The 26,086-nt window shown below is 56.3% G+C and overlaps 1 protein-coding gene across 1 annotated transcript in view; it reads left to right on the top strand.

The window, feature by feature from the left end:
* HMCN2 (hemicentin 2) overlaps positions 1 to 26,086 on the top strand; it is a 174,811-nt gene that overhangs the window by 129,996 nt on the left and 18,729 nt on the right. Inside the window, exons 60-84 of the mRNA XM_068970656.1 lie at positions 375 to 577; positions 1,276 to 1,357; positions 3,080 to 3,211; positions 6,163 to 6,306; positions 6,398 to 6,557; positions 6,646 to 6,770; positions 7,632 to 7,815; positions 10,666 to 10,763; positions 11,278 to 11,544; positions 12,296 to 12,491; positions 12,950 to 13,026; positions 13,123 to 13,259; positions 13,835 to 13,976; positions 14,120 to 14,264; positions 15,050 to 15,177; positions 15,966 to 16,122; positions 16,910 to 17,031; positions 17,627 to 17,791; positions 19,065 to 19,172; positions 19,389 to 19,523; positions 19,893 to 20,027; positions 20,578 to 20,768; positions 22,463 to 22,676; positions 23,592 to 23,726; positions 24,924 to 25,108. Of these exons, the coding sequence (XP_068826757.1) occupies positions 375 to 577; positions 1,276 to 1,357; positions 3,080 to 3,211; positions 6,163 to 6,306; positions 6,398 to 6,557; positions 6,646 to 6,770; positions 7,632 to 7,815; positions 10,666 to 10,763; positions 11,278 to 11,544; positions 12,296 to 12,491; positions 12,950 to 13,026; positions 13,123 to 13,259; positions 13,835 to 13,976; positions 14,120 to 14,264; positions 15,050 to 15,177; positions 15,966 to 16,122; positions 16,910 to 17,031; positions 17,627 to 17,791; positions 19,065 to 19,172; positions 19,389 to 19,523; positions 19,893 to 20,027; positions 20,578 to 20,768; positions 22,463 to 22,676; positions 23,592 to 23,726; positions 24,924 to 25,108 (3,767 nt within the window). The remainder of the gene's footprint in view (positions 1 to 374; positions 578 to 1,275; positions 1,358 to 3,079; positions 3,212 to 6,162; positions 6,307 to 6,397; positions 6,558 to 6,645; positions 6,771 to 7,631; positions 7,816 to 10,665; positions 10,764 to 11,277; positions 11,545 to 12,295; positions 12,492 to 12,949; positions 13,027 to 13,122; positions 13,260 to 13,834; positions 13,977 to 14,119; positions 14,265 to 15,049; positions 15,178 to 15,965; positions 16,123 to 16,909; positions 17,032 to 17,626; positions 17,792 to 19,064; positions 19,173 to 19,388; positions 19,524 to 19,892; positions 20,028 to 20,577; positions 20,769 to 22,462; positions 22,677 to 23,591; positions 23,727 to 24,923; positions 25,109 to 26,086) is intronic.

The following is a 26,086-nucleotide window of genomic DNA, read 5'->3' as shown; positions in this document are numbered from 1 at the left end:
GGAAAGATCCCCTGGAGGAGGAAACAGAGCCCCACTCCAGTATTCTTGCCTGGGAAATCCCATGGACAGAGGAGGCTTGCGGGCCACACAGTCCATGGGGTTGCAAGAGTCAGACTCGACTGAAGTGACTCAGCATGCATGTATCCCAACTGGGAGGCTGAGCCCAGAGAGGGCAAGAGGCACTTCCCAGGTCACCCAGCAGGTCCTCGGTGTGCTGGCCTGGATTCTCTTAGTCCAGCCCCCTGGGTCACTGCAATCCCCTGGGGTGGGGTCCGCTGTGTGACCCTTTCTCTCCATAGATGGTTAACCTGCAGGGATGTTGGGGAAGACAGGGGAAGGCCTCAGCCCCTCACTCGGCTCGTCTCCTCCCCCAGTTCCCCCCACCTTCCGGCAGGCGCCCAGCAGACCCCAGGATGCGGTCCTGGTGAGTGCGGGGGACAAGGCCGTCCTGAGCTGTGAGACAGACGCGCTCCCCGAGCCGACTGTGGCCTGGCAGAAGGATGGGCAGCCCCTGGTCCTGCCAGAGCGATTCCAAGCTCTGCTGGGCGGGCAGAGGCTGGAGATCCAGGATGCCCAGGTGAGCTGTCTGGAGGTGCAGGCGGCCCTGGGCAGCCCTGGAGATGTCACCTCCTTGTGTGCCAGGGGCAGGCGGGCAGCTGGGTGGCAGGATGTGAGGCCTGCTTCCTCCTCGGCCTAGAGAACCCCAGTCTAAGGTCATGAGCAGCCTCGGGGGTCGGAGATGTGGAAAGGGAACTGGACCCCAGGTCTGGCTCAACACTGACCCACAGAACGGCTTCGAGCAGATCCGGGCCCTGCCGCCTGCCTGTTTCCCCAGGATCCAGAAGCCTCTCCAGGCCCCTCTGGTTATCACTCCCGGGGACTCGGTTCCACCTGCCCACCCCCGTCCCTGGTGTGGATTAGATGCCCACGAGTGTTCACTGGGTGAATATTCGCTGTTGCTCTTGAACTGTACCCAGGGCCCCCCTCTCCGGGTTCAGCTCCATCCCCACAGTGAGGGAACCTTCTCCCCCTGGCTCAGCTGACATGCAGACCCAGGGGAGGGCGAGGTCTGGGTCCTCTGCACCCACCTTCTCTCGTCCCTCCTGCATCTCTAGGATTTGGCAGAGGCCAGAAGGTCCCATCTCCCCTTGGGCCTCCCAAGCATGACCAGTATACTTGGGGAGTCCTGCCCTGGAAGGTTCTGGGGCCTGGAGGTTTTTGGGGAGCCCACCCCAGCCGCATGCACACTGTCATCACGTGCTCTCTCTGTCCCAGGTGTCGGATAAAGGTTTATACAGCTGTAGAGTCAGCAATGCAGCCGGGGAGGCCATGCGGGCATTCAGCCTCACGGTCCAGGGTAAGCTGGGGACCAGCCTGCGAGCACCACTGTGGGACCCCTGGCGGCACATGGAGCTACCAAAGATGGGAAGGGCAGTGGCTAAAAAGGGAAGTGTGTTGCTGAGTGTTTAGGGCACAAGATCTGGAACTGAAGAGAGCAGGGTCGGAACAGGACTCCACTGATGACTTGCTCTGAGTGACCTTGTCCCTTTGAGCCTCAGATTTACCTTCAGTAAAAGGAGCCAAAGATAGGACCTGCCTGTTAGGCACGCAGAAAGTGCTCCATCTGTGGTCTGCCATGACTGTCTATGGCTGAGCACCGGGCCCAGGATGGGAGCACTGGGACAGAGCCCTAGGAGAGCAGACCTCAGAGTCCTGGGACCATGTCCTCCCCACCTGAACCCTGAGTCACCTGCCCTAGCAGCCCAAGGTGGAACACAGATGGGCATTTCATTGGGTGTGGCTCAAGCTGGGGGTGAAGGGAGAGCTTGTTGGAACTGCCTAGGGAAGCAAGGGATGAAGGCTTGGCCAGATTTTCTTGTGGTCAGATGTTGTGTCAGTTAGGGAAAAGACAACTGTGTAACAAAAAGACCCCAAAATATAGTGCCTGAAGGAAGAGAGAAGTTTACCTCTCTCATCCAAAAGCCTAGAAGTGAGCATCTGGGCTGGAGGGTAGCTCTGGACTTACCAAATGCTAATTTAGGGACCAAGATCCTTCCATCCTATTGATCTCCCATTTGCCAAGGGTTGCCTCTGTCTGCATCGCATCTTTGGGCTTTCCCGGGTGGCGCTAGGGGTAAAGAAACTGCCTGCCAATGCAGGAGACATAAGGGACTCAGGTTCAATCCCTGAGTCAGAAAGATGCCCTGGAGGAGGGCATGGCAATCCACTCCAGTATCCTTACCTGGAGAATCCCATGGACAGAGGAGCCTGGCAGGCTATAGTCCATGGGGTCGTAAAGAGTCAGACACGACTGAAGTGATTCAGCACACACACATTGCATTGTATCCCAGCCGGTGAAGCAGAAGTGAGCAGACACAGAGAACCTGAGCAGCTGGCCACAGCAGGCTGCAAAGGAGACTGGGAAATGTAGTTTCTGCCCGAGTGACCCTGTGCGAGATGGGAAGGCCAGGTAGAGAGACACCAGCTATCTGCTGCAGATGCCAAAGCCTGCAGCTTCCATACCACAGGGACAGTGGATGGATCCAACCCTGACCATACTGAATACCGGTGTTGAAAATTATTGATACTAGGTCTGCTGCTGCTTAAAGCCCATAGCTCCTTCTCCTGATGGCCACCTTGATGAACAGGGAGAGGGTGGGATGTCTGGCCCTTCAGAGAGAAGATGTTTCATCCTGAGCACAGCCATCTGTGTTCCACTGGCAGTGGCTGCCTGTGGTGCATGACTTCATGCTGGCTGAGCAGGAGAGAGTGTTGGGATCAATTAGTGATGTCTGCCCTGGCATAGGTTAATGCCTGCTGGTGCAATAGTCACATATTTACCATCCTTGGGCTAAGTGGTCCCCCTCTGGGCTCTGCTTTGTAAATGTTTTGAAATAGCCAGCTGCTGGTCATATTTACATTTGTGGATAAAACAACTCATATCTGCATCAACGGCAAAACATAAAATGTCAGCTCCTAACCACAGGGAAGTGCTTCTCAGGCATCCCTGATCGGCCCAAGAGGAAGGAAGTAGGGGGCAGAATCATAAGATTCTGGGAATCTGGCTTCTCTCCTGCAGTGCCCCCGACGTTTGAGAACCCAGAGACGGAGTCGGTGAGCCAGGTGGCTGGGAGCCGCCTGGTCCTGAGCTGTGATGTGACCGGGGTCCCTGCACCTACTGTCACTTGGCTGAAGGACAGGATACCTGTTGGTGAGTCCATCAGTCCTTATCATTTTGCTGCCAAGTATTTCTTCATTTGGGGTTCTCCTGGTACCTCAGCAATAAAGAACCCGCCTACCAATGCAGGAGACACAGGTTAGATCCTCAGGTCGGGAAGATCCCATGGAGAAGGAAATGGCAACCCACTCCAGTATTCTTGCCTGGAAAATCCCATGGACAGAGGAGCCTGGCGGGCTACAGTCCACGGGGTCACAAAAGAGTCAGACAGAGGTTGGCGACTAAAACAGCAACATCAAATTCCTCTATTTAATGAAAAGGCAATGAGAGCAGAAGGGGATAGTTGGGTTTGTAGCTTTACTTGCTTGGCAAAATCCAAAGCTGGCAGCACCTTGTTGGTCCTTTCCCCCATTTGTCTCTCAACCCTGTTGGCCTCGACATCCCAACACTGAGGACCGTTCACGTGGGGGCTTGGTGGCTCCTGTGTGTCCACAGGACAGAAACACAGAGTGGGTGCTGGGGGTACAGCTGGCCTGGCCCTGGGCTCCACATTGGCCCCCAAAGCTGCTCCTCCTCCAGCACCTCAGCTCTGTCCAGCCCAGCTGTTGGTCACCCCCACCCAGGTCTGCACCCTTGCCCCACTCTTACTCTCCCCCAACCCACCCGCCCGTCAGTCAGTAGGTGCCTTGTCTTGTCCACATAAGCGTCTCTGGGGCCAGCCCTGCTCTCCACCCTTGGCCTTTCCCATCTCAGCCCCCACAGGGGCTGGGTGAGCGCACAGCCCCCTACACGCATCTCCTGGGCCCCGTCCAGGGCCTCACTGCAGGCTCCACTGGGGCAGAAGGGATGGCAAAGGGCGGGTCTGGGTGTGTCAGCTATCTGTCGAAAATCCTTCCGTGGCTGCAGTCCTCAGGACCACAACCCAGGAGGCCCTTCGGGGCCAGGGCCCACTGGCCAGGCCCACCCCGCTCCATCCTGCTCCGTGCTCCAGACAGACCCAGCTGCTCTCAGCTCCTTGCATATGCCTGTGTCTGTCTGTCTCTCGCAATAACAGCTTTACTGAGATACAATTCACATACTATACAGTTTACCCAATTAAAATGTATAATTCAGTTGTTTTTTGCGTATTCACAGAGCATATCCACAATCAATTTTGGAACATTTTTTTAACTGTATATTTTACTTTTCCTTGTTTATTGTAGTATAGTTGTAGAGTTGATTTACAATGTTGTGTTAATTTCTGCTGTATGGCAAAGTGATTCAGTTATGTGTGTGTGTGTGTGTGTGTGTGTGTGTGTGTGTGTATAGGCTTCCCAGGTGGCTCAGTGGTAAAGAATCTTAAAGAATCTGCCTGTCATTGCCGGAGATGTGAGTTTGATCCCTGGGTGGGGAAGATCCCCTAGGAAAGGGAATGGCAGCCCCCTCCAGTATTCTTGCCTGGAGAATCCCATGGACAGAGGCGTCTGGTTGGCTACTGTCCATGGGGTGCAGAGTCGGACACAACTGAATGTATGCATGCCTATATATATATACACACACACACACTTTTTAATATTCTTTTCCATTATGATTTATCACAAGGTATTGAACGATCCCCTGTGCTATACAGTAGGGCCTTCCTGTTTATAATTTTGGAACGTGTTTATCACCCAAAGGAAATCCCTTACCCATTACCTTCACTCATAGCCACTCTAGCCTTAGACAGCCGCTGACCTACTTTGTCTTTATAAATTTGCCTGTTCTGGACACCTCATGTAACATGTGGAATCGCAGCACGTGGCCTCCTGTTCCATTTAGCTCCGTGTTTTCAAGGCTCATCTGTGTTGTTGCACGTGTCAGTTCCTCATTCTTTACGGTTTTTTCATTCATTTTTATGGTTGAACGTTCCACTGTGTGGATCTGTCACGTTTTGTGTGTCCATCTGCCAGTCGATGGACGTTTGTGTTGTTTCCACCTTCGGCTGTGAGGGATAGCATGCGTGAATGTTCTTGTACAAGTGCGTGGCGTACGCTTTCCTTCCTCTTTGATATATGCCTGGCAGTGGAGTTGCTCTGGACTCTCTTCTCTCTGGCCTTCAGCTCCTGGCACATGCTGTTTCCTTCCTGAAATACCCACCCTGGGCTCCCTGAACCATCTCCACTTTCACCTGGCTGATTCAGACCCACTTTCCAGTCTCAGCTGAGACTCACCTCCTCCAGAAGCCTGGCCTCTCCTCTCCAGGCTCCGTCGGGTTCCACAGGGCCGGGCACACAGGCTTGTGCCTGTATCACTGTCTCTGATGCATTTTGATCTCCTTGAGGACAGGGACCACATTTCACCTGTCTTTGATTCCTGAGCTCACTGTTGGATTTGTAGTAGTTGCTCAATACATTTTGTGCTGAAGGGCTGGCTGGACAGATGAGGATCTGAGAGAGGGCAGATCAGCCTGGGCTGGTGCAGCTGGAGAAGGCTTTGGGGCAGAGGTGCCACTGGAGACCACGAGGGGGAAGCATTCCAGTCTTGGGGGGTGTGCCGCCTGAGCAGAGGCTCAGAGGAGCCCCTCGCTTGACTCACATCAAAGTCAGTGAGTGGCTGGTTTGCTGTGATCCCCAGGGGTGGAGGGAAAGATTGGAATGGAGGTGAGAGATGAGCTGGGCCTGAGAGTCAACAGGAAGAGGAGCAAGTCCTAGACAGTGAAGGCAGTGGGGTCCCTTGGGGAGAAATGTCCCCAGTGGAAGGGTGTACGGAGAGGTTGGTCATAAGGACTGGCGCAATCTAAGGCGCCCAGGCTGGGGAAGGCTGTGATGTGTCTGGGCCTCAGTTTCCCTGTGAGCATAAGAAAAGGGTGGGTAATTCAAGGGTTCCCAGGGTGTTTCCAGCCTTGTGAGTTGGGGATCAACCACCCTCCCAGGGAGTCACGTGACTTTTGTGTCTGGGCCCAATGATGGCACCTGGGGTGATGGGTCTGAGCAGGTGACGTCCAGGCCTGCCCCTCCTTCCTGCAGAGAGCAGCATGGCACATGGCATGGTCTCCCGGGGGGGCCGCCTCCAGCTGAGTAACCTGCAGCCAGACCAGGCTGGTACCTACACGTGCGTGGCCGAGAACACCCAGGCTGAGGCCCGCAAGAACTTCGTGGTGGCCGTGCTGGGTACGTCCACACCCTGAGCCCCTCCGTGTCCCACGCTCCCCACACCAACCCCAGCCTCTGCCTCAGGGCCTCACCACAGCCCCTGCCACAGTGGCCCCCCGGATCCGGAGCTCAGGCACCACTCAGGAGCACAGTGTCCTGGAGGGGCAGGACGTGCAGCTGGACTGCGAGGCCGACGGGGAGCCTCCCCCATACGTGGTCTGGCTGAAGGATGGCAGCCTGCTGGATGAAAGCATGGGTGCCCACCTCTGGTAAGGCCCGGCCAGCACCCTCCCCATCCCAGGAGGCAAGCCTGCATGTCCTCACACACCTGCCTCCGGCTCTCTCTCCCCGTGACAGGTTCTACCTGAATGGCAGCTCCTTGGTGCTGAAGGGCCTGAGGGCCTCGGACTCGGGCGCCTACACCTGCGTGGCCCGCAACGCAGCCGGCGAGGACGCCAGGCTCTACACCGTCAACGTGCTGGGTGAGCAGCCGAGGACGAGGAGAGGCAGGCAGTACAGCCGTCCCAGGATGGCAGCAGCCCAGCCAACACGGGGCCTCAACTAGGGCGTCTGGAGGGTGCAGACAGGGCCCTAATGGGGGGCACCTGATGAACCCCCATCCAAGCCCCCTCTGTGAGCCAGGTCCGTCTGGCCTTTCTGGGCCTCTGCCTCATCCTCAGGCTGAGACACAACTGCTCCAGGGGTACAGAGAGCAAGTCAGGGGATAAAGGAGAGACACTGTGGGTGTCATCTTCACTGGGAGTGGATGTGGTTCCAAGACCGCGTGGTGATTGCCACGTGGTGATTGCAGTGGCAGAGGTCTAGGTCTCAGTGCCATCTCCTGGGACTTCCCTGGGGGGAGCCCACCTCCCCTCCCCTGACCCCCTCGCTCTTGTTGCTGTTGTTCAATCGATCGCTCGTGTCTGACTCTTTGCGACCCCATGGACTGCAGCATGCCAGGCTTCCCTCTCCTTCACCATCTCCCAGAGTTTGGGCAAACTCATTGTCCATTGAGTCTGTGATGCCATCCAACCATCTAATCCTTTGTTGCCCACTTCTGCTGCCTTCAATCATTCCCAGCCTCAGGGTCTTTTCTGATGAGTCAGCTGTTTGAATCAGGTAGCCAAAGTATTGGCGCTTCGGCATCAGTCCTTCCAATGAATATTCAGGACTGATTTCCTTGAGGAAGGACTGGTTTGATCTTCTTGCAGCCCAAGGGACTCTCAAGAGTCTCCTTTAGCACCACAGTTCAAAAGCATCAGTTCTCTGGTGCTCAGACTTCTTTATGGTCCAGCTCTCTGACCCCATCACTGCTCCTTCTCTCCTCTGTGCCCGCCCACCAGTGCCTCCCACCATCGATCAGGGGCCAGAGGGTGCAGGGACCCTGGTGCACAGACTTGGTGATCTGGTGAGCATGGCGTGCCCTGTCCGGGGCTCCCCACCTATCCACGTGAGCTGGCTCAAGGACGGCCTGCCCCTTCCGCTCTCCCACCGCACCCACCTCCACAGCTCTGGCCGCACCCTCCGGTAAGGCAGTGGTTCCCCAGCCCACCAGCCAGTATCCCAGACATCCTGCTCAAACAGCTTGCTTAAAAACACAACTGAATGGCTTTTAGACTGAAAATAATATAAACATGTAGAAGTTTTTGACGAGGGGAACGAGAGGATCCAAATGGAACTCCAGAAATGAAAGTGGCCTCTGCCCTCAGGTTTTCACAGCCCAGTAGGGGAGGCACAGATCCAGGTGATGACATCCAGTTGCACCTGACTCAGCCTAGCCCTGGTAGGAGAAATCAGGGAAGGCTTCCTGGAGGAAGGTGCCTGAGCAAAGTCTTCACGCATTCAGCAACACTTCTGGAGTGCTTGCTGTTCCAGGTGCAGTTCCAGGCACTAGGGTGGAGCAGTGAGCAAGACAAAGCCTCTGCTCCTGCAATTGTAGGGATGGTAAATAAACGAGTATAAAAGCGACATGTCATAAGAGATGTGTGCTCAGGTAAGGGAGTAGGAAGTGGCCGTGGAGGGCACAATTTTAGGGTGGCTGGTGGTAGGCACTCAGAAGAGATGACACCTGAGCAGATGTGGAAGGAGGTAAGAAGGGGAGGTGAGTGGATTCCACGGGAAAGAACTTCCAGGTGGGAAGAGCAGGTTCAAAGACACTGAGGTGGGCATGTGGCTGTGCGTTCCAGGAACAGAGTTGGAGGGTCGGTGAAGGGAAGGTCTGTCAGGCGACATAGGGCTTTGTAAGTGCTTCAAAAGACCTGGGTTTTCCTAAGGAGAGAAGGGGAGCCCTGGAAGGGTTTTCAACAGAGAGGCCTCGTGATGTGGCTCGACTTTTGTGTCTGTGGTAGAATACGCATAAAAGAGCATGGAAGAATTGATGCTTTTGAACTGTGGTGTTGGAGAAGACTCTTGAGAGTCCCTGGGACTGCAAGGAGATCCAACCAGTCAATCCTCAAGGAAATCAGTCCTGAGTATTCATTGGAAGGACTGATGTTGAAACTGAAACTCCAATACTTTGGCCACCTGATGCAAAGAGTTGACTCACTGGAAAAGACCCCGATGCTGGGAAAGATTAAAGGGGGTAGGAGAAGGGGATGACAGAGGATGAGATGGTTGGATGGCATCACAGACTCAGTGGACACGAGTTTGAGTAAACTCCAGGAGTTGGTGATGGACAGGGAGGCCTGGTGTGCTGCAGTCCATGGGGTCGCAAAGAGTCGGACACGACTGAGCGACTGAACTGAACTGAACACATAACAGAGAATCTGGCCTTTGTAAGCGCACTGTCCAGTGGCATTGAGGACATTCACGCTCTTGGGCAGCCACCACCATCGTCCTTCTCCAGACCTCTGCATCTTCCCAGACTGCAGCTCTGAGCCATTAAACACCAATTCCCCACCCCCTCCCCATCTCCTGGCACCTAGCATCGTACTTTCTGTCTCCATGAATTTGCCTTATTCTAAGTCCCTCGTGTAAGTGACATCATGCAATAATTGTCCTCTGTGACAGCTTTATTTCACTTAGCATCAGTTTTCAAGATTTGTCCATGTTGTTGTTTAGTCGCTAAGTCGTGTCCTACTCTTTTTGTGATCCCGTGGAGCCTGCCAGGCTCCTCTGTCCATGGGGCAAGGATAATGGAGTGGGTTGCCATTTCCTCCTCCAGGGGATCTTCACGACCCAGGGATCATCCATGTTGTAGCTTGTGTCAAACTCTCCACCCTAATATTTAAGGCTGAATGATATCACACGGTGTGTGTCGAACACATTTCCTTTAGCCATCCACTCACTCGTCAGTGGACACTTGGATCGCATCCACATGTCAGCAGTTGTGTGAATAATGCTGGGAAATGTGAACATAATGCTGCTGTGGGCGCCGTAGTATCCACTTGAGCTTCTACTTTCGTTTCTCTGGGGTTGTGACCTAGGCTGCACAGTGGATGGCGGACTGTACTGTAGGCAGACTGTAGGGCTGAGGGCTCAGTAGGAGGGTCTTCTGGGGCTTCAGTCATAATCCAGGTGAGACGCAGTGGGGGGGCCTGGGTCAGAGCCCCGTGACGGAGGTGGTGGCGGTGGTCCAGCTAGTGGTGTCGTGGAGAGAGGAGAGGTGGTGGGAGGAGTTGAGCAGGGCTCTGGGCTCTTTATCCAGAAACTTGGAAGGCTGAGTTTCCATTTTCTGAGATGGGTCCATAGTAGGAGGAGCAGGTTGAGGGTTGAGACTTGGGCTCTCTTCCCACATGTTGGTTGGAGACATTCTTGGACATAAGGAAGGATGAAAACCAGGCACTGGATATTCTAGTTGGGAGTTTAGGAAATAGGTGCTTGGAGATGGTCCACACACAGGTGGTATTGGAAGCCAGGACAGGCTGCAGTCCCCGGGGAGCGAGTGCGGGCTGTGCCCAGGTTGCCAGCATTAGGGTGGATACAACAGACATTTCAGGGTCACTGTGGACATTGACAAAGGCAACTCAGGAGGAGTGGTCAGGGTGAAAGGGGATTCAACCGACAGTGGGGTTCAGGCAGTGGAGACAGTGAGTAGAGATGTCTGATGAGTCCTGAAAGCTGAGCGGAATTGTCTAGAAGAAAAGGGTGGGAATAGCAGGCCGCCCTGGGGAGGGATGGTGGGGCTTCAGAATTTGGGAAGCAGGAAGTCTGGGTGCAGAGTGAGCTGGGCAGAGAAGGCAGCAGGGGTGGAGGTGGGGAGTCTGGGCTTCATTCTGGGGGTTTAAGCAGAGGCAGGACCTGGTCAGGTGTATGTTTCAGAGCCCCACCCCTCTGGCCGGTGAGCTGTTGGGGACGGGATGGAAGAGAACGGGGTCTGAGTCCCCCTCTCTCTTTCTCCCCCGCGCTCTCGTCCCTCCCTTTGCTCGAGGGCGTCAGGATTTCCCAGGTGCAGCTGGCGGATTCGGGCACCTTCACCTGCGTGGCCGCGAGCCCAGCAGGTGTGGCCAACAGGCACTTCGCCTTGCAGGTGCACGGTACGGAGCAGGGGGCGGGTTACCAGGTCCTTTGGCCTCAGGGAGGAGAATCAGGGCCCTGTCCCCGCCCCTCCCCTCTGAGTGGAACTGAGGGCTGGCCCTCTGGGATGTCAAGGCAGGACACACACACAGCCTCTGGCTCATTCAGTCACTCTTTCATTGATCTCACAAGTGGTTCTCGGACACGAGTGTGCCAGGGCCTCACCCGGGATACAGCAGTGAGCAGAGGTGGCCACTGACACTAGGAGGTCAGTGAGGAAAACAGCTCTGTAGAAAGACAATTAAAATTCCAGGCGACTGGTGATGCCAGGGGAAGGAGAGGATGCCAGGGAGCACTGAGGGGGCACCTCACCTGGCCTCAGGGAAGGCTTCCTGGAGGAGGTGAGGTCTAAGTCATGGATTGGAGATGAGAAGGAATAGACGGAGAAGGGCACTCTGGCCAGTTACAGTCTGTGCAAAGGCCCAGGGGCCACCTGGCATCAAATGAACTGACTCACTCTTTGGCTCTGCACAGTGCCCCCTGTCCTGGAGCCGGCCGAGTTCCAGAATGACGTGGCAGTGGTCCGTGGCTCCCCGGTGTTCCTCCCCTGTGAAGCCTGGGGAAGCCCCCTGCCCTTCGTGTCGTGGGTGAAGGATGGGGAACCATTGTTGCCCCAGAGCCTGGAGCACGGGCCTGGCCTGCTGCTGGAGGCAGTGGAAGCGGGGGACGCGGGGACCTACTCCTGCGTGGCCATGAGCGAGGCGGGGGAAGCCAGGAGGCACTTTCAGCTGATGGTGATGGGTGAGTCGCCTGCCCCCAGTGCCAGCTTTTCTGGGCTGGGGGTGGCAGGGGGTCCTCAGGGTTGGGGGGAGCGATGGAGAAGGTAGTGAGGGAGATGAGCATCCCAGAGGCTTGGGGCGTAGGGAACAGGTCTTGCTGACCTGGCTGCAGTGGCTGGGGGCCCAGATTCTTCATTCCCCTGGGGCTGTGCCCCCCAGTCTCATCACCCAAACCTTGTAAAGCAGGAAAAAAGCCACTGAGGTCTCAGGGCTCTGGGTCTCAAGCACAAGATTTTGCAAGAGCTGTGCCACATTGAAAAGACGCATCTCCATACTGTTTCCTGGTTGGTTTTAAAGCACAGATAATTGCCCCAGGCAGATGAGCCCGCGGTCTAGTGCTTTTAGGACCCTCCAACACCATCACCAGGTCTTCCCTGGTGGTTCCATGGTAAAGAATCTGCCTGGAATGCAGGAGACATGGGTTTGATCCCTGGGTTGGGAAAATCCCCTGGAGAAGGAAGTGGTTACCCACTCCAGTATTCTTGCCTGGGAAATCCCATGGATAGAAGACCCAGCTGGGTTACAGTCCATAGAGTCGCAAAGATTTGGACACGAGTGAAGAGCTAAATAGCGGCAGCAGTAACACGGTCACCACCGCCTGTTTGCAGCCCTGCCTGCTGTCAGCATCTGGGTGGTGGGGGAGGGGACGAGCCCCAGCTCCCAGTGCTCCTGGCACGGCCCCCAAGGCTGACCCAGGGTGGGGTGTCTTGCAGATCCCCCCTACATCGAGGACTCAGGCCAGCCCGGAGAGCTGTTGTTGACCCCTGGAACCCCCTTGGAGCTCCTGTGTGATGCCCGGGGCACCCCCGCACCCAACATCACCTGGCACAAGGATGGGCAGGCCCTGAGCAGGCCAGAGGATGGCCAAGGGGCCAGGCGGGTGCTCCGGGTGGAGGGTGTGCAGGTGCGGCTGCCCCAGCTGCCATGGGAGGAGGCTGCGGAGGGGAGGGGCGGGGCCCAGCGGCACTCGGCAAGGTTCGGCCAAGCTCCACTTTTGTTTAGGGTGTGAGGATGTGAAGATGACCCCCTTGGCCCGGAGCCATGCCCTTGGGAACCCCCAGTCAGGTCTGACCCAAGGCTGATGCGGAAACCAGATAAATCCCTAGCCCAACCAGAAAAAAACTGGTACAGTCAAGGGGGACTTCCTGGAGGAGGCGAGCTCTGCTCTAGCCCTGAAATAAGGGTGAGGCAGTAAAGGAGAAGGAAAGTCCCAGAGAGGAGAATGGGCTGGTGGCAGAGGTCGGGTGGCAGGCAATAGGCCTGAGTCTGAGTCCTGGGCCCTTAGCTGTGTAAGTGGAAAGCCAGGTCAGGAGGCGGGCAGGCTGGGGCCAGAGGCAGCTGCTCACCCTGCTCCATCCCCAGGTGAGCGATGCTGGGCTGTACACTTGCCTGGCCCACAGCCCTGCCGGTGAAGTTGAGAAGAGCTTCCGGATAAGAGTTCAAGGTATGGGGTGCCGAGGTATGGGGCAGGAGAGGAAGGCAGGATGAGACAGGGCAGAGGCGAGTCCATCTCTCATGCCCTCTCTGCCTGCCCCACCAGCCCCCCCAAATGTCATTGGGCCCCATGGCCCCCGCTATGTGGTTGGCCTGGCCCCGGGACAGCTGGTTCTAGAGTGCTCGGTGGAGGCAGACCCAGCACCGGAGATCGAGTGGCACCGAGAAGGCATCCTGCTGCAGGTGGGTGCCAGGCTGGGCACCCTGGGGCACTGCCTTCTGTCCCTTTTGGGCCCCAGACCCTGGGTAGACTAGCTCCCAGGTGCCAGGAGTCTGTTCGGTGCCAGCACTGTGCATACCTGCTCTCCTGATTGTTAAATTATATCTCCACTCTGTTAAATTGTTATATTATTATTACCTCATATTGGTGATGGGGCCACTGAGACAAGGCTAAGGTTTGCCCAGGACTTTTGATGCCTATCTGAGCCAGGCCTCATGACTGTGTGGCCTGGGGTCCGTTCCTGAAGTTCTCTGTGCTCACCCCTGAAATGCGGCCCATTTGCGGCTGTGAATTCAAGGATTGTAGATCTGAGGGAGGCTCCAGCTCCTGCTCTGAGCATGAGCCCCCTGCAACAGGCCCAAAGGCGGAGCTCCAGGGAGGATGCACTTCCCTCCCAAAGGAGCCTGTTTCCCCAGAGAGTCCTCAGCTGGGCACAAGTGCAAGGGCTGCGGGCCAGTCCCACTGGTTCTGTGACCCTGCCGCCCGGGGGGCTGGCTTACACTCATGAGGGTCTGCCATCCTGGGGGGATCTCTCCAGGCAGATGCCCACACCCAGTTCCCCGAGGAGGGCAGATTCCTCCAGCTACAGGCCCTGAGCACGGCCGACAGCGGTGACTACAGCTGCACTGCCCACAACGCAGCGGGCAGCACCAGCCTGGCCTTCCACGTGGAGGTCCACAGTGAGTGTTCCCACCCCACCCGCCCTGCCCACCCTCCGGAGAGCGACGGACCCCCAGCACCTGCTCCCTCTGTGCCCCTCCTTGCCCACCCTCTGGAGAGCGACGGACCCCCAGCACCTGCTGCCTCTGTGCCCCTCCTCCAGTGGTGCCCACCATCCAGCCAGGACCACCTACAGTGAATGCCTCTGTGAACCAGACGACCCTGCTGCCCTGCCAGGCAGATGGTGCCCCCCGGCCCCTCGTGAGCTGGCGGAAGGATGGGGTCCCCTTGGATCTCGGGAGCCCCAGGTGGGTGCTGGCAAGGGAGGGCCTTAGGGAGGGGCTCAGGTACCTCTCTGCAGGTTGTAAATGGAAGCCCACCTGGGCAGTTGGAGCAGAAAGGACATGGGTCTTCTCAGAACCCAAGGGCAGACATGCCCATTGGTTAAGGGCCTGAGAACCCCTGTCTGTCTGTCTGTGTCTAGTTTTGACTCTTGCTTGCTAATCTCTGTTTCTGTGTGCAGGTTTCAAGCCTCTCTGTCCCTCGGATCAATTTTCTATACCTTCTTTCTCTGTGAACAGGTCAGGGATGCTCCCGCACCAGCCTCCCACCCCGCCCAAGTTATAACTCCTCCGTTCACACAAGTTGCAGAGCCTGGAGAGCTGTGAATCCCAGTTCCGAATTCCCAGGGCAGAGAATTCCATTGGCCAAGCCTGCGGGGCGTGTTTGTCCCCAGTCCAATCGGCTGTGGCCATGGGTGAAGTCACAGAGTACAGACATGGCCCCTGGGAAAGGGCAGTTGCCAGACCTGATCTAGAGGCTGTTCTCAGGAGTCGGGGTACCATTGCCTGCTGGCTCTTGGGGAGAGGCCGGGTCAAGGTGGGAGCATGGAAGGCCAGAAGAAGCCCCACTCACCCTTTCTGATTCTAGGTTGCCATGTGGGTTGCTGCCCATGGCCGTGACCCCCACCCCACCCCGATCTTGGCCTCACACCTTCAGGACTCCTGAGTTAGCACCCTCTTTCTGGAAAAGTGAGGGACCGAGGGGAGGGTCTTGCTGGGGACACAACCAGGGGTCCCCTCCTGTGTTCCAGGTTTCAAGTTCTGCCTGAAGGTTCCCTGAGGATCCAGCCAGTCCTCGCCCAGGACGCTGGCCACTATCTCTGCCTGGCATCCAATCCTGCAGGTTCTGATCTGCAGGGTCGTGACCTGCGGGTCTTCGGTAGGTAGATGAGGGAAGGTGTGTTTTTTGCCCTCAGCACCCACTCCTTGTCCTGCTTAGCTTCTGGGTCATCCTAGCTGTCAGGAGCCAAGAGCAATGGCCTCCAAATGTTTTTTGACTATGAAGCCCATTGGTTAAAACTTTTGAGTGTGTATACTCAAAGATGCATATTTATTTTTATGGAAACATATACACTTACTAGAAAGTGAAGTCGCTCAGTCGTTTCCAACTCTGCGACCTCATGGGCTGTAGCCTACCAGGCTCCTCCGTCCATGGGATTTTCCAGGCAAGAATACTGGAGTGGGTTGCCATTTCCTTCTCCAGGAGATCTTCCCAACCCAGGGTTGGAACCCGGGTCTCCATCTGAGCCACCAGAGAACACTTACTGCTACACTATTATATGAGTGATAAAAGATGTACAGGCTGTCTAACACTCAGAGTCACTGAGCCAGAGGCTCTGATCTGCTCTTCAGTCTGACTGATCACCTTGGTGGAGGCAGCTGAGCCCTGGCCTCAGGCAGGCTGCTGGGGAATTTTGCCCTGGAGGCCCCATTCAAGGAGAGGCAGTTAGGGAGACACCAACCTCAAGGGTGAGCAAAGGTCCCATCACCCCAGCTTTGGGAGCCCATTGGAAGACCCACTCGTGGAGTTTCTCTTGCCTCCTGGTCCCTGCTTCCTCGGGCGTGGGTTGAAGGGGATAAGAGTAAACCCTGCTCCTTGACTTCATCTTTGGGCACAGCCCCACCCACGTTCCACACCCTGTCTCCTGATCACCGCTTTCTCCCCAGAGCCTCCAGCCATCGCCCCCGGCCCCTCCAACCTGACCCTGACGGCTCACAGCCCAGCCTCACTGCCCTGTGAGGCCAGTGGCTGCCCCAAGCTCGTCGTGGCCTGGTGGAAGGACGGACAGAAGCTGGACTTCCGCCTGCAGCAGGGCGCCTACAGGTGCTGAGCTGGTCCTTCTGGGGACATTGTGAGATCCTCAGGGTGGAGGAGGGCTTGCCCATCTCACAGACAGGGAGCTGGGTCGGAACCGAGGTAGGGACGTGCTTGGGTCTCACTCACCAAAGCTAGCACCAGAACTTTTGTGTCCGGACCTCAAGGGGCAAGGAGGTCTTTACAGGACATGCTCAGTAGGAGGTGGGGGCATTGGGGACATAATGGGGAATATATGGCCTTTGAAACGACTTCAGTCACTATTTAAAAACCCACCTAGAAGCCTAAGTTCATGCTGGCTGAGACTGAACCCGTAGAGCCTGTAGCAGCCTCGGTCTCCCTGTCTCTCAAGTCTGATCCTGAACTGATCCCTGGGAGGACTGAGGGAGCCGGCTCAGCAGTGAATTCGCCAGGTATTTCTTGTGTTAGGTGCCAGGTCCTCGTGGAGCTTTGTGACGAAACAGGCGTTCAGTGGACACAAGCAGTTCTAATCAGGGCTTTGGATGTGGTTGTATTGCAGAAGTTATCCTAGGTGGTGACTTTAGAAAACTCTCTAGAATTATGGAGAAACCCAGGCACAGATGTTAAAACCACCCACAAACTCAACAGCTAGACCTTAGGAGGTGGAAAATTCTAGGAGAAACTTTTTGAGTCGGCACTGGGGGCCAGATACGGGAAGGGGAACAGTCCGGAGACACAGGCCCTGCCTCCAAGTTCCCTGGGCGGGGAAGCCATGGCTGGCTGGTTTCAGGTCAGCCAAGCCAGTCACTTAGCAGATGACTGTCTGTCCTTCCAGACTCCTGCCCTCCAACGCCTTGCTCCTTGAAGCCCCCAGACCCCAGGACTCAGCCCTGTTTGAGTGTGTGGCGAGCAATGGAGTGGGTGAGGCCCGCAAGCTCTACTGGGTGACGGTTCATGGTGAGTTCAGGGTCAGGGCTGACTGTTTACGGGAAGTTCACAGTCCGGGGTGAAGGTTGAGGACAGTGTCTCCCTCTCCTGGGTGCTCTCTCCACCTGCAAGGACCTGAGGGTTCCCCCGAGTATTTCTTTGCTTCCTGAATCACCTCCTCCAGGAAGCCCTCTCTGATCCTGCCCTCCCACACTGACATAACCCAACTCCAGCACAGCCTGTGGGAGCTTGTAGGAGAGGCTTCTCCCTAAATCCAGAATGTTCTGAACCAAAATCTGACCTTGTCATCAGCCCAGATAAAAGCCCCTCCCACCATGGCTGCCCACTGCCCTCAGGATAGAAAGCTCAAGTGTCACCTGGGCTCACAAGGTCACCCCTGCTGGCCCCCAGGTTCGGCTCAGCTTTCTGCTCCCTACCTCGGGGCCTTTGCACATGCTGTCCCCTCTGCAGTGAACAGTCTTCCCTTCACCCAGGCAATACCTGCTCTTCCTTCAGATCTCATCACCGATGTCCCCTTGTGTCTTGGTCTGTCTGTCCTTCTCATCCGCTTGGCCCCGTGGCTCTGCGTTCCCCAGGGGACCTCAAGCCCTGACCTGTGTTTCAGTGCCTCCTGCCATTGCCGACGACCAGACAGACTTCACCGTGACCATGATGGCACCCGTGGTCCTCACGTGCCACAGCACGGGTGTGCCGGCCCCGGTCGTGTCCTGGAGCAAAGCAGGCACCCGGCTGGGGGTGCGAGGGAGCGGCTACCGTGTGTCTCCTTCTGGTGAGTAAGGGTGAGCCACGTGGACCTCTGCGGAGGGGACACTGGGCAGAGGCCGTGAAGGCAGCCCCCTGGGGCCTGGTGGTTGAGCAAGATGGAAAGTTCTGGCTCGACTCTGCCATTCCCTCACTGTGTGACCTGGGAGAACCCCCTGACCCTCTCTGAGTCTCCCCGTCCAGTCACTGGAGTGTTGATGTTCATCAGTCGGTCCCTGATGCTAGCTGGTAAATCGGGGCTGCTTAATGACAAAATGAGAAAGATAAGAGCTACATGAGAGTTTTCGTGAAGCTGGTTTTAGCTCATTAGAATTGTCCTTTATCCTGAAACCGTGCTTTTCTTAATAATTTGGGGTCGAAAGTTTTTATGAAATTCAGGTGAAAGTAGATGTTATGTAACTTAAGTAGTAGTAGATGTGACTTAAGTGTCTTTGCTTGTCAAAATAAAAAGTTGGCAACTTTACGGGGATTCTCCAAATTAAATGTATTTGTTAGCTGATTGGTCAGGGAAATCCTAAAGTGTGTGAACCGTTGGCCAGATCTGTAGTTGTCCAACTCTTTCAAAGCAATAGAACTCTTGCTTCTGACTAGTGGCTATGAGGAAGCCAGACACGTGAGAGAAGCTAGGTTCTGGTTCCATTTGGAGCTGGGGTGGGTGCTGCAGAGTGGTCCAGAGTCAGGCAGGCCTCACTTCCCTTGCCCACTCAGGAGGCCCTCAGGGGTCTACAGGGGATGATTTAGAAACCGCCTTACCTGACTCTTAAGGTGCAGCTTACAGCCTGGGAAGGTTAAAATGGTGTTCACTGAGCAGCCAAGACTGAGGGAGAGAGGGCAAAGGGAGGACAGAGGAGGTGGTAGCCCAGGAGGGCTTCCTGGAGGAGGCAAATTTCGAGCAGAGCACAACAAGGATAGCAGGGTGAAGGCCTGTGGAACCTTGCTAAGGTGGAGGTGGGCCAGGGATTCCAGGTAGGGCAGTGGCAGATTCAGGCACATCACAGCCAGAAAGGCCTAAATACCATTCTGTGTGATTCCACATTGCACACCTGGCCCAGAGACTGGAAGATGCAGAGAGCAGAAGGGACCTTCCCATGTTATGCTCTGGGCAGGGAGAGAGGCAGGCCCAGGTTCCCCCATGCTCCTTACAAATGGGCAGGGAGCCAGGTTGAGTGGCCTGCAACAGAGACACCAGGGTGGGATGTGTAAGAGCCCAGCTGGCTTCTTCCCTGGGATGTCCATTCTGGGTCCCCTCATCCCTCTCTGTGCCCCATTCCCACCCGCAGGGGCCCTGGAAATTGGGCAGGCCCTCCCCATCCACAGTGGCCGCTACACCTGCACGGCCCGCAATGCCGCAGGCATGGCCCACAAGCACGTGGTCCTCACTGTGCAAGGTAAGCATCCCCAGGCCAGACAGCTGTGGCCCTGGAGACAGGGGAGCAGGTGGAGGGCTAGGGGATTCTCTGGGAGAAAAGACTCAGCCTGCCTATGTCCTCCATTCCGAGGTTTCCAGAACCCCGTGTTCCCTATAGAAGCCTCTCTCTCTGGTGCTCAGACACCCGCCGGTTGGAGGTGTCCCCAGGGACCTCTGCTACCCTGTTCCTTTGCAGCCTCCCCCGTGGTGAAGCCACTGCCCAGTGTGGTCTGGGCGGTGGCCGAGGAGGAGGTGCTGCTGCCCTGCAAGGCCTCGGGCATCCCTCGGCCGAGCATCGCCTGGCAGAAAGAGGGGCTCAGTGTGCCTGCAGGTGAGTCCCCTCTTGGGGTCCTCCCTCCTGTCCCGGGGCTGCCCACTCCTGCAGGGAGCTCTGGAAAGCCTGTGCCCTGCCCAGGGGCGTGGCACCCACCTCCTGCCCTCCTGTCTTCCCTCACCAGCCCAGAGCCCTTCATTCTGCCTGAGCGCTCAGTGGCTGGGATGGGGGACTGAGGAGGGGGACAGCCTGGACGGGCTCTGGGTCCAGCTTCCAGGCTCCAGGCTCACTCTGTCCCCCGGTCAGCCTGTGGCCACAGCAAGTCACTTGCCTGGTCAGACCAAACCACCCAAGCAGCCTTCCTGCCCTCCCCGGGGGTCCTGCTGCCCCAGCCACCGGCTCCCAATTCCTCCCCACCAAATCCAGGGGCCGGTACCCAGGTCCTCCCCAGTGGACAGCTGCGGATTATCCATGTCAGCCCAGAGGATACTGGGAACTATTTCTGCCTTGCCCAGAACAGCGCAGGCAGTGCCGTGGGGAAGACTCGGCTGGTGGTGCAAGGTGGGCCTGGGGGGGCGACCAAAGTGGACCCCAGTGAGCCAGGGGCTTTGAGACTCCTGAGAGCCCCTCCGGTCTCTGCCTGGCTCTGGTCCCAGGTGGGGCATGTCCCTGCGTCCATGCCTATTCCAGCATGGCTGGTGGTTCTAGAAGGAATTCAAGGAACACATCTCCCAGTTTCGCACCCAAGGTCTGGCTTCAGACAGTAGCTCCGGTCCTCTGCTTCCTCTGGCCTCTCGTGGGAAACGAGTCTGGTTGTTCTTCGTTCGCATTGGCTTTGCGGTAGCAACAGCCGTTTCTGTGGTTTAGTCCCTGTGTGTGCATGCGTGTGAATGGGGCCACTGCATCACAGCTTCACCAAACGCGAGAAAATCCCCAGGTTGTGCAGGCCACGGCAATGGCTTATGACCAGGGGACAGTGGGGTGGGCGGGAGGGCAGCAGGTGAGGCGGAAGAAGGGGCTGAGGGCGTGCCAATTGCCAAGGGCACTGGGACAGGGGCAAGCCACCCCAGGCCAGCCCCAGTCCCCGAGCGGACTCCCCCTCCCTGCACAGTCCCGCCCACGATCAAGACTGGGCTCCCCGACTTGTCCATCACCGAGGGCGCCCACGCGCTCTTGCCCTGCACCGCCACCGGCAGCCCCGAGCCTAAAGTCACTTGGGAAAAGGATGGCCAGCCTGTGTCCGGAGCCGAGGGGAAGTTCACCATCCAGCCTTCCGGGGAGCTGTTGGTGAAAAACTCGGAGGTGAGGGTCTGGCCTCTGGGAGCAGAGGGAGATGATAGTGACTGCAGGGGCTGCAGACACCTGCTGCGCACCTACTGTGTGTCATGCTCTGTGCTGAGCCCCGTGCCGTTTCTTAATCCCAGAATCGGGGCAAGCAGGTATTATCACCCCCGCTACAGATGAGGAAGTGCTTCCCTAGTGGCTCAGTGCTAAAGAATGGGCCTGCCAGTGTGGGAGACCCAAGTTCGATCCCTGGGTCAGGAAGATCCCCTGGAGAAGGAAATGGCAACCCACTCCAGTACTCTTGCCTGGGAAATCCCATGGACAGAGGAGCCTGGTGGGCTATAGTCCTCGGGGTCTCAGAGTCAGAAGCAACTTAGTGACTAAACAACCAGATGAGGAAACTGCGGTTCGGAGTGTACCCAGGTGTTCAAGACATGCTGTTGCCAAGAGGCGGGTGGAGAGTTGAATCAGGACCTCTGTGGCCAGTTCCTGGGGAGGGAAGGAGCCCTGGAGGGAAGGAGAGGGATGCAGGGCAATGACTTTATGTCCCCACACTGCTCCTACTGTTCTCAACCTGAGCCACGGGCATGAATGGGACTCAGGCCCCCTTCCCCTGTCAGCATGCATCATGTCCTATAGTGACAAAAAGTTGCTCTCTAGTCGGATGGGTGGCTGGCTGCTGGGCGAGCAAACCTAAGGGAGTCTCAGGGGCAGGGATGCTGCCACACAGGGAACCAGATGTGCAGTGGTGAGCCCTGTTGAGATGCCCATTGGGACGTCTCCTCTCAGAGAAGGACCGGCCTCAGGGGTGATGGATGAGCAAGCTCAGGTCCCGTCCTACGCACATAATAAGTGCTCAGCGAATAGTGACTGTTACAAGTGTCTGGTCAGGCCTGGATGATAAAGGCTGAAAATTCAATAAACAATCAAATGAAGAATTTTTTAAAAAAGGGAATTTTATTTGAGCCCAACTGAGGGTTATAACCCAGGGGACCTGTTAGACATCAAAGACACAGTCACATACATTTTTAGGACAAAAAAATCATACATCAAAATGAGATACTGGTATTGTAGATAAAGTTCACCAAAGACACATACTCCAGGTAAGCATGTACCAAGTGAGCAGTGAGTCACTGTGACCCACTTAGAGAGCTGTAAAACAATGCTTTTCTTTTAAGGAGTTATGTTGCTAGCGTTAGAGGAAAGAAAAGATTGGTCTTTACGGCCGAGCATGCACGTCCGTCTTTGAGGAGGTCTGGTTAATGGGTAATGCACTTTAGGGACAGGAAGGGGAGGCCCAAAAAGACACAGAGAGAGAATCTGATGTTTCATTTTCCTTGTCCTGCCTTAAAATATAAATCTTATTTCATCAAAGCACATAACCAGGACTTCCCTGGAGGTCCAGTGGTTAAGACCCTGTGCTCCCAAAGCAAGGGGCACGGGTTCCATCCCTGGGTGGGGAACTAAGATCCGGCAAACTGCACACGGCATGGTCCAAAGAAAGAAAAACAGTGCCTAGCCATATGAAGGTGGCAGGGAGGTGCAACGGTGAAGCCGAGCCGTTTGCCAGTTGTGTGACCTGGGGCAAGTCACTTTGCCTGTCTAGGCACCATGGTCCACAGGAACCTTCCGGGGAGCAGGTCCCCAGGGAACATTCTGGCCCATGCTGGAGAAGGAGCAGTTCTCAGGTTGACCCGTTCCTTTGCCCACAGAGCCAGGACGCTGGCACTTACACCTGTACCGCTGAGAATGCCGTGGGTCGTGCCCGCCGCCGAGTGCATCTCACCATCCTGGCCCTGCCTGTCTTCACCACCCTGCCCGGGGACCGCAGCCTGCGCCTCGGGGACAAGCTGTGGCTTCGCTGTGCGGCCCGGGGCAGCCCTGCACCCCGAATAGGCTGGACCGTCAACAACCGGCTGGTCACAGGTCTCGGCCTGCTGGGGGCGCGTGGGACAAGGACCTGGGACCCTGGGAGGTTGAAGAGGATGGGGAAGAGAGTGCCAGTCAGCCTGTGGGTTCTGGGTCTCCAGCTTGGCCCTGCGTGGCGGGGACAGGGCAAACACACGTGGCCCTACGTGACCAGTCACAGGTCAGACCCAACAAGAAGCCATCTGCAGAAAAGTCTCAACCCTGGAGACCTCCAGGCTGGGAACAGGGACTGAGCTCCAGCCCAGCCTCTCAGCAAACGCCTTTCCTGGGGGGCTCTTTCCTCCCACCTGCACCCCAGGGGCTATTTCGGGAGGCCCAAGGATTGGATAGGATCACCAACTCAATGGACACGTACCTGGCAAACTTGGGGAGATAGTGAGGGACAGGGAGGCCTGGCGTGCTTCAGTCCATGGGGTCACAGAGTTGGACACGATTTAGCGACCGGGCAACAGCAAGGTCTATCCAGGCCCCGTGGTATATAGAGTAGGTGCTCAACAAGTGTCTGTTGAATGGATTGAATTGCTAAGCACTTGCCCTTATTCCTAATGTAGGGACGTGTCTAATGATGACAGGGAAATCAAAGGCTGGCCCTAGCACCTATCTGTATGTAAATCACGGCATCATCTCTACAAGTGTCTCGTGTTAATAGGTCCCCAAAGACCTAACCTGGGCCACTCATCAAACTCAGCGTGAACTTGAAAATGAGGGAAGGCAGGTGCTCAACCACATCCTCTAACATGACCTGTGCCTGCCATGATCGGGTCTGACTTGCTTAGGCTTCCAGCAGGGAAAGGGACACTGTGCCTTCATGAAGCACCTGCTGAATACCCAGGCCTGAGTTAAGTGTTCCGGGCAGGAGGTCCCGGCACCCTGAACCCAGAGCTCCATGGGGTGTCTCTTTCTCTGCCACAGAAGGGGTGTCCGAGCAGGACGGGGGCAGCACGCTGCAGCGGGTGGCAGTCACCAGAGAGGACAGCGGGACCTATGTCTGCTGGGCGGAGAACAGAGTGGGCCGTGTGCAGGCGGTCAGCTTCGTCCACGTGAAGGGTAGGGAGTGACCCCGTGGTCTTTCTCCAGACTTCTGCTGACCCAGTCTAGTGGCTTTTCTAAGAAACCAGCCTGTTAATCTCTGAATCAGTACCTCTCCACCCTGGCTGGGCTTTGGAATCTCCTGGGGGATTTCATAAACCCCCGAGGCCCAGATTTCACCCAAGGCCCCGACACCAGTATTTTTTATCCTCCCCAGATGTCCCTGGCCTTCCAAGATGACACTAATGGTAAAGAACCCGCCTGCCAATGCAAGTAAACCTAAGAGCTGAGGGTTCAATTCCTGGGTCAGGAAGATCCCTTGCAGGAGGCCCTGGCTACCCACTCCAGTATTCTTGCCTGGAGAAGCCCTTGGACAGAGGAGCCTGGTGGGCTACAGTCCATAGGGCTGTACAGAGTCGGACACAAGTGAAGTGACTTAGCATGCCCAGATGCCCCGAGTGTAGGTAGAATGAGATCTGACCCATTGACCTTCAGCACTACCCTCAGCTGAACAGGGTTAAGTATGGGAGGGGGCCAGGGGCCTGGCAAACACAGCGAGAATCTCACCAGTTTTCCAGTTGCCCCCCACAGCCCTCCTCCCCTAGAAGCAGCCCAGTAACCCTTCTGGCACCGTGACTTGTAGACTCAACTTCAGGATGGGAGGATGGGGCCCAATGGACAGATTGAGCTGCCCACAGCACCAGGATTCTACCGTTGCTAGATTCAAGCTCAGGAAACCAGCAAGGGTGAAAACCGGCACAGGGCGGCCAAGAGTGGTTTAAGCATTGCATGGATTGGGAATTGGAGACATCTTAGTGTCACTGTGTCCGACAGAGGTGTCCCAATGATCATATCATCTTTGTTTTCCAAAGTACCCTACGAGTATATGACACTCATACCATTTCTCCCCTCCTGTGCCTGTCTCACAGGACATACATTGATCACTAATCAATCATAGCACTATTCCCACTCAGCTTCAAATCCTTCTCAGCGTGGTGTTCCTGGCAGCCACTGCCAAGCTAGTGCACTTGACCCATGACACGGAAGTTGTTTTCTATCCCTAATGCATTTACTTTACACAGCCATGCCGAACCAGCAGAAGCCTCTGTGGGTCACCGGGGTCTGGCAGGCAGGCCTTTGGGGATGGATTCATGGGAGGCTTAACCTCAAGGGAACCTCCTTTCTGACCCCCCTGTCTGATGTCACCTGACACAGAGGCCCCTGTCCTACAAGGGGAGTCATTTTCCTACCTGGTGGAACCCATTGGGGGCAGCATCCGGCTGGACTGTGCGGTCCGTGGAGACCCGGCGCCTGACATCTACTGGATCAAAGACGGCCTTCCGCTGCGGGGCGGCCGGCACCGGCTGCAGAATGGCTCACTGATCATCCGCAGGACGGAGGCAAGGCGGGGCCCAGGGCTGGGCTGGGGCCACCCAGGACAACCTCCGCTCTGTCTGATGGCCCAAGACGGTTGTTTAGTAGGTTGGCATCACCTGGTACAGTCTACAAAGCACTTTCCTGCCCATACCCAGAGATTCTCCCCCGACTAACTAGGGCGACCTCCAGCCAATGACTTCACTTCTCTGCACCTCAATTACCTCCATTCAATGAGGCTAATGATCATCCCACCTCATAGATGCGCAGTGAGAAATTAGTGCGATGACCCACACCAGGTATCTGAGAGTGACTGGCCCCTCGGTAATACTAACATATATAATTGATAACCACCCCATGGAGCAGAGTAAGCGGTTAAGAGTGCCCCATTTTACAGATGAAGACACTGAGGGTCAGAGAGGCCCCCAGTCAGTAAGCATCTGAGTCAAGACCCCACCCAGGTATCCGGACTCCTACTCCATGCTATTTCCAAAGCCTCGAGCTCAGAGGCAGTCTCTGCTTGCTCATCTTCGCTTCTGTGTCCCAAGTCCCAGTGGCTGTCCAGAAACCCACAGTCCAGGACTGTCATGGACTCACGTTAGAGGTCCTTGATCTCACCCATTTGGGAGCCTATCTCAGACTGGTATCAAGGCAGCTACAGTAGCAGCAACAGGGCTTCCGTGACCTGTGTATTTACAGTGTGGGGCCAGGCACGGTGCCTCGCACCTAGTAAGTGTGATCTCATGTGACGCTTACAACAATCCTATCATCCCCATTTTAGAGATGGGGAAACTGAGTCTCCAGAGACACTGTCATGCACTAGTAATGGGTTCAGTGTGGTAAGCAGGGGAGCCAGAGCCAGTCTCCTCTTGGACTGACGCCAAACTCTGCACTCTGAATTGCATGCTATGCCTCCTGCTTAGAGTCCCTGGGGAGTGGCCTCCCGGATATGATCTTCTGGGTGTTGACCCTGGCCTTGGCTGCCCCCAGCTCCGTCTCATGGT

Source organism: Capricornis sumatraensis, chromosome 1, assembly GCF_032405125.1.
Source record: "Capricornis sumatraensis isolate serow.1 chromosome 1, serow.2, whole genome shotgun sequence".
Taxonomy (NCBI): Eukaryota; Metazoa; Chordata; class Mammalia; order Artiodactyla; family Bovidae; genus Capricornis; species Capricornis sumatraensis.
This window is presented reverse-complemented; position numbering and strand designations above follow the sequence as displayed.